This window comes from Nicotiana tomentosiformis, chromosome 11, assembly GCF_000390325.3.
Source record: "Nicotiana tomentosiformis chromosome 11, ASM39032v3, whole genome shotgun sequence".
Taxonomy (NCBI): domain Eukaryota; kingdom Viridiplantae; phylum Streptophyta; class Magnoliopsida; order Solanales; family Solanaceae; genus Nicotiana; species Nicotiana tomentosiformis.
Window position 1 is genome coordinate 15450410 of NC_090822.1, and position 6063 is coordinate 15456472.

At 34.8% G+C, this 6063-nt stretch overlaps 1 protein-coding gene across 1 annotated transcript; it reads left to right on the forward strand.

Moving 5' to 3' along the window:
- Positions 1–738: 738 nt before the first annotated feature.
- LOC138901077 (intracellular protein transport protein USO1-like) lies at positions 739–5847 on the forward strand. Its single transcript, XM_070188807.1, has 6 exons — positions 739–822; positions 2048–2168; positions 2744–4354; positions 4451–4527; positions 4775–5002; positions 5755–5847. The coding sequence occupies exons 1-6, from the start codon at positions 739–741 to the stop codon at positions 5845–5847; spliced, it is 2214 nt and encodes a 737-aa protein (XP_070044908.1).
- Positions 5848–6063: the final 216 nt, after the last annotated feature.

The window sequence follows — 6063 nt, forward strand, 5'->3', positions numbered from 1 at the left end:
CTCTTTCTCTTCCATGGGAAAAGATCAACCATCGGAAATCCATCAAACCAATGAAAATATTGTATCGCATGTGGTGATCTGAATTGAAATCTAATAGTTGCCATTCAAGTTGGTAACTTAAGCGACAAAAAGGGCTGGTAAATCTTTTTCCTTTTTAAAAAAAAAATCAAAAACTGAAAGTGTATATTTCAGATTTTACAGGTCCAAAATTTTTGCTTTGAATTTGATGTTCTTCATTTTTTGCTCTCTTGATTTTCTTTTAATTGGGAAAATAATTTTTGATTGTGATTTCAGTATATGTTAGTCACAAAAAAATCAAGCTTTTCGTCACTTGGCTTCACTTTGAAGTTGGTGCTTCAATTACAAAAGAGAAGAGAAATTATTTTTCAAAGTAAAAGATCAACCATTATTATCATTACTTGGTTATGTCTCCCTTCTCCTCTTTTCCTTCTAAGTTAATTTTTGTATCAGCATTTACTTTTATTTAATTATTGAGTCTACTGACCGAATTTGTATTGCCTACACACTAACATAAACTTGCGACTAATAGTAGATATCTTAATGATACATATTTTATCGTTCACAACCCGATGTTTATATCAACTTAGGGAATATCTAATATGTTTCTTTACATAATCTGTTAGCACTTAATTATATTCGATCAATATGAATTTTTAGATTGAAAGTAGACAAATACATATTCTTTTGCTGATCTTATTTTATTTGATTTTGTTATAAATGACCAATCGTGTTGATTTGCGCCAAAGTTTAAAGCAACATGGTGTTACTGATGGTGGCTCTACCCCTACTTCTTCCATTGAGGTTTGTCCTTTGGGTAATTTTATAAAAGTTGATGTTTCTGTATTTTTTTACTTTTTCTTGAGTTATTGGTTGATACTTTTTGGTTAGATTATATAAGGGTCATGTTTTATATAGGACACCCATAAGAAATAAGCCTTTTGGGATGTTTTACCTTTTTTGCGCAGCCTAATTTTTATAATAATAATTGAGAAGCTTGAAACTTTGCTGTAACGGTAGTAAATTTGATAAATTCTTTCCTACAGTTGATATGCCATTTGTATATACAAATTTTAGACCCAAACAGAGATAATAATGTGCTACTCCAATGACATACAATCTCTATTTATTTTTCATCTTTTAAAGTCTTTCCAGGATCGATTTAAACTTTATTCTTAATTTTTTTTACTTCGTTCTATTTTTTTACATATATTGATTTAAAAAAAGCTAATTTGATATGTCTCTTCTAAGTAGTTTTCCAATTTAAATAAGTAGCACTATAGCCATGTTCCTCTCTTCATTTAAACTCACTACTTCATAACTTAATTACTTTTATATTCATCCGTTTTGATTGCCCATTATTTTGATTAGCTTTTAACGTGTTCCTTTGTTGTTCAAGTCTACTGCTTGACTTTTCAAAAGATTTATTTTTTTGCCCGCATTTCAAAAGATTTATTTTTTATTGACATTGCTGCATTCATTGATATGGATTTAGAAGTTTCACTATTAAATCACTTTCCAACATGATCAAGGGGCCAGCCCATGAGAGTCCCGTAAGGTTTAATTGATACAATCTTTTGTTATCTTATTGATTGGTATATATATTTTGCTGCTTCCTGCATTTCTTTGTGAGTAGTAAATTATTTACACCAGCCAATCAATACAAATTTGTGAATGGATATTGCTAATATCTCTATACAGAATTTCCTGCTCTTTAGTTATACTAATGATGAGTTTATATTTTGATGTTAAACAATACTCTAGCTTCCATCTTTGGTATGATTTTGCGTTTTTCGTATTTTCTCTGGTCTGCCTGTTTGGTGTCATAACGTTTTCTTTTTGGGTTCTTTATTCTGTGTATTACAGTTTAAGTTGCATAACTGTGTTGGAATGTGTGTTTTATGCATGTTAGAATTGGATATAGCCATTATTATGCTATTCAAACTTGGTACAAATTTTTAGTACTTGATTGGTGCTTTATCTCATGTATCTATGTATTAGATTTCTTCTTTTTCACTTTTTATATTAGGTTTTGAGAGACTACGAGTCTAAACAGGGGGACTCCGATGAAATTTTTTACTCTTTGTCATTTTTCATTCTATTTGGACTTCACAGTGTTCGTCTTGAAATTGTTATTAGGTTTTGGCAAGGTATGATTCCAAGCATATGGATTTAGGTGAAACTTTTATATCTTCTTCCTCCTTTTCATTTGGCTATCACAATGTTTTCTTAAGACCGTGATTTCTAAGAGATAACGACTGAAAAAAGGAAAATTGAGATAATCATGTTACTTTGCATGATCGTTGAAAAGATAGAAAGTACAACCAATTAAGAATTATCACCCTATTCCGCTTTTCTTCTTAAGGCAATAATCCAAAGAGTGATTAATTATAGAAAAGTTGGATGAAGAAACAGTAGTAGTTGGAACACATAGAAGAACCAGGTCCTTCTATAATCTGTGCACTCGAAAAATTGGACACCACACAAATCACCCCCCTCTTGTGTGGTATTGACGTATAAAACATCAATTGGTATCAGAGCGAGTTATCCTTGAAGAGGCTAACACCTTAAGAGAAGATCAAAATGAGTGCACCACCTGAAAACTGGGAAGGGCAATCCACTGCTAGGCCACCACTCTTCAACGGCCAGTATTACTCTTAGTAGAAAAATAGAATGAGAAACCACATCATAGGAGAAGACTATGAGCTTTGGGACATTGTCACAGATGGTTCATTGGCTACCATGAAGATAAATGCTGAAGGAGAAGGGGTGCCAAAAACAAGAGCTAATTGTACTGCTAACGACTTGAGAAAATGGGTGAAGAATGCTAAAGCCAAGAAATGGCTTATTTGTGGACTCTGTCCAGACGAGTACAACAGAATTCAAAGTTGTACTACTGCTAAGGAAATTTGGAACACTTTGCAAGTGGATCATGAAGGAACACCTCAGGTAAAGAGGTCCAGAGGAACATTACTATATTCTCAATATGAGAATTTTACTATGAAGGAAAGAGAAACCATCCAAGATATGTATACAAGGTTCACTACACTAACAAATGAACTTAAGTGTCTTGGAAGGGTTATTCTTGAAGAAGACAAAGTTGAGAAGATTTTGACAAGGGTTCTGCCAATCTCATGGGAGAGAAAAATCACTGCTATTCATGAATCAAAAAATATTGCCACTCTTAGGTTGGATGAGCTAATTAGAAATCTCACTGCTTATGAACTTAGAAGGCAAACCATGAATATGGATGTACCCAAGAAGGAAAGGAGCCTGGCACTCAGAATCACTGAACGTGCTGATCTGGAGGAAGATGAAATGGCTATGATCACCAAGGACTTCAAGAAATACCTTATGAGAGGAAAAGGTTCTTCAAGAGATGAAAATTACAACAAAGCAAGGGTTCCTAAAAAACAGACCAATGAGGGCTGCTACAAGTGTAGGAAGACTGATCACCACATCAAAAAATTTCCTCAATGGAAAATTGAATGGAAGAAGGAAAGATCTGAACGAAGGAACATGAAGAAGGAACAAGTTCATCCCAAGAAGAACAAAGGATCAACAAAGGCTATGGTTGCTGCTTGGGGAGAAAGTTCAGATGAGGAATCAGATGATGAAGATGGAGACGAACAAGCACTTATGAAAATTGGAGAATCATATGAGGAATCTAAGGTAAGTATAATTCATCTCAAAGACAAGATTAAGTTTTTGTCTAAAGAAAAACTCTCTGAATTATTGCTAGATTTCATTGATGAATTTGAGGTAATAAATAAAGAAAAAGAACAACTGTCTAAGGATTGTATGATTTTAAAAGTAAAGTGTAAGAACCTGGAGCTCAGAGTTAGTGAGACCGTGAGTGAAAATACTGCTCTGAAAAACCAGGTTCATACATTTGAAGCAAATATTCTTGAGTTAAAATCTGAAAAACTAAAACTGAAACTAGGAACCAGTAAGAAGACAGCTGATTGCACACAACTCACTTTAGAAGAAAATGTAGGCAAACTGAAAGATGAGTTGTATAGGAAGGATGAGCAAGTAAGAGTGCTAAAGGAGGATTTAGGCAAGGTCAAGCATGAACTAGACAGAACTAGTAAATGGAATAGGTCCTCCGATGCTTTGTCATGGCTACAGGAACATTACAGTAGCAATAGAAGAGGACTTGGCTTTGGAAATCAGCTACCTAAGTGGTATCCTAAAAGCAAGTACCTCACTCTTCCTGAGAACAAGATTTGTACTCACTGTGGTAAGACTGGTCACTATAAAAGTGAATGTAACGCAAAAGAAAGGGCCAGTCAAAAGAACAAAAATTTTGTTCAAGGGAAGAATTGGTTACCAAGTTGGGCTAAAAAGAATTTAATTCATCCTTTTGCTTATAGAAAGGGACCCAAACTAGTTTGGGTTCCTAAGACTAACCCCTGATTTTTTTTTCTAGGTTCAAGTGAAGGGGAGCAGCCAAATATGGTACATGGACAGTGGCTACTCAAAGCATGTGATAGGAAGCAAGGACCAGTTCCTTTCACTTGAGGACCTCAAAGGAGGAAATGTCTCCTTTGAAAATTGAAAGAAATGTGAAATCATTGGGGTTGGTAAGGTAGGTAAGGATGACTCTCATTCCATTGAGAATGTCTACTTGATAGACAGCTTGAAGTATAGCCTAATCAGTGTGTCACAATTGTGTGATAGAGGTAACTTGGTAGCATTCACCTCTACTAAATATTTTGTGATAAATCTTATCACTGACAAGATTGTTTTGCAGGGTAAAAGAGTGAATAATATATATATTATAGATCTATCCACACTCTCAGAGAATGAACTAACTTGCTTAAGTGTGCTGGATAGTGATCCCCTCCTTTGGCATAAGAGGCTTGGACATGCAAGTCTAAGTCAACTCAACAAATTAGTCTCCAAAGACTTGGTGATAGGACTGCCTAACATTAAGTTCAAGGAAGAAAAAGCTTGTGAGGCTTGTGCAAGGGGAAAGCAGGTAAAATACTCTTTTAAATGCAAGAAAGTGGTAAGTACCACTAGAACGATGGAACTGGTTCGTATGGATCTCTGTGGTCCAATGAGAACATTGAGTAGAGGTGGTAAGCGATACATGATGGTGCTTGTTGATGATTACTCTAGGTTTACTTGGACATTATTTTTAACATCTAAAGATGAAGTATTTGACATGTTCACTTCTTTTGTTAGAAAAACTCAGAAACAACTAGGTAATCAACTTGTATTAATTAGGTCTGATCATGGCACTGAATTTCAAAATGCTAAATTTGCTGAATTTTATGATGAGCATGGCATAGATCATAGTTTTTCTGCTCCTAGGACTCCAAACAAAATGGAGTAGTTGAAAGAAAGAATAGGACACTTGAAGATATGGCTAGGACTATGATTCTTTCTAGTAAAGTACCCCATAGCTTCTAGGCAGAAACTGTAAATACTGCATGCTACATCATAAATAGGTGCATGACTAGACTTCTTGTTGAGAAAACTCCCTATGAGTTACTTAAAGGGAGAAAACCAAATATATCCCATCTTAGGGCATTTGGATGCAAGTGCATTGTGCATAACAATGGTAAAGACTCCCTAGGCAAGTTTGATCCCAGAAGTGATGAGAGAGTATTCTTGGGATATTCTTCACATAGTAAATCTTATAAAGTTTATAACAAAAAAACTACGTGTGTTGAAGAAAGTGTACATGTGATTTTTGATGAAACTAACATTCTTTTTGAGAGACAGGAACATGATGATGAAGCAATTGAGCTAGTTAAACACTTAAATGAAACCACAGCCCAGACTGAAGCATCTTTGGAGGAAGGAACAGGTGATTGAATAGGTTCATCTATCCCCGGCAATATGACAGGGGGAATAGAATAAAACAATTCTCAAACTTCAGTGGAACCTGTACCTGAACCTGTTCCACAACAACAAAGCATTGAAGGAACATCAAGGGGAAACTAGTTGGTTGTGAAACCTTAAAAGTTCTTTCTAATTATAGATCACATAGGTTTTATGTTAGTTTCCTCGGACATACTTTTACACCTCTGT

Bases quoted from the DNA above. Each gene is read 5' to 3' on its own strand.
- LOC138901077 (XM_070188807.1), top strand. From the start codon at position 739: ATGACCAATCGTGTTGATTTGCGCCAAAGTTTAAAGCAACATGGTGTT. The intron at 4,355-4,450 runs GTTGGGCTAAAA...TTTTTTTTCTAG, and splicing joins AGGGAAGAATTGGTTACCAA to GTTCAAGTGAAGGGGAGCAG. The intron at 5,003-5,754 runs GTAAAATACTCT...TTTGAGAGACAG, and splicing joins CTTGTGCAAGGGGAAAGCAG to GAACATGATGATGAAGCAAT.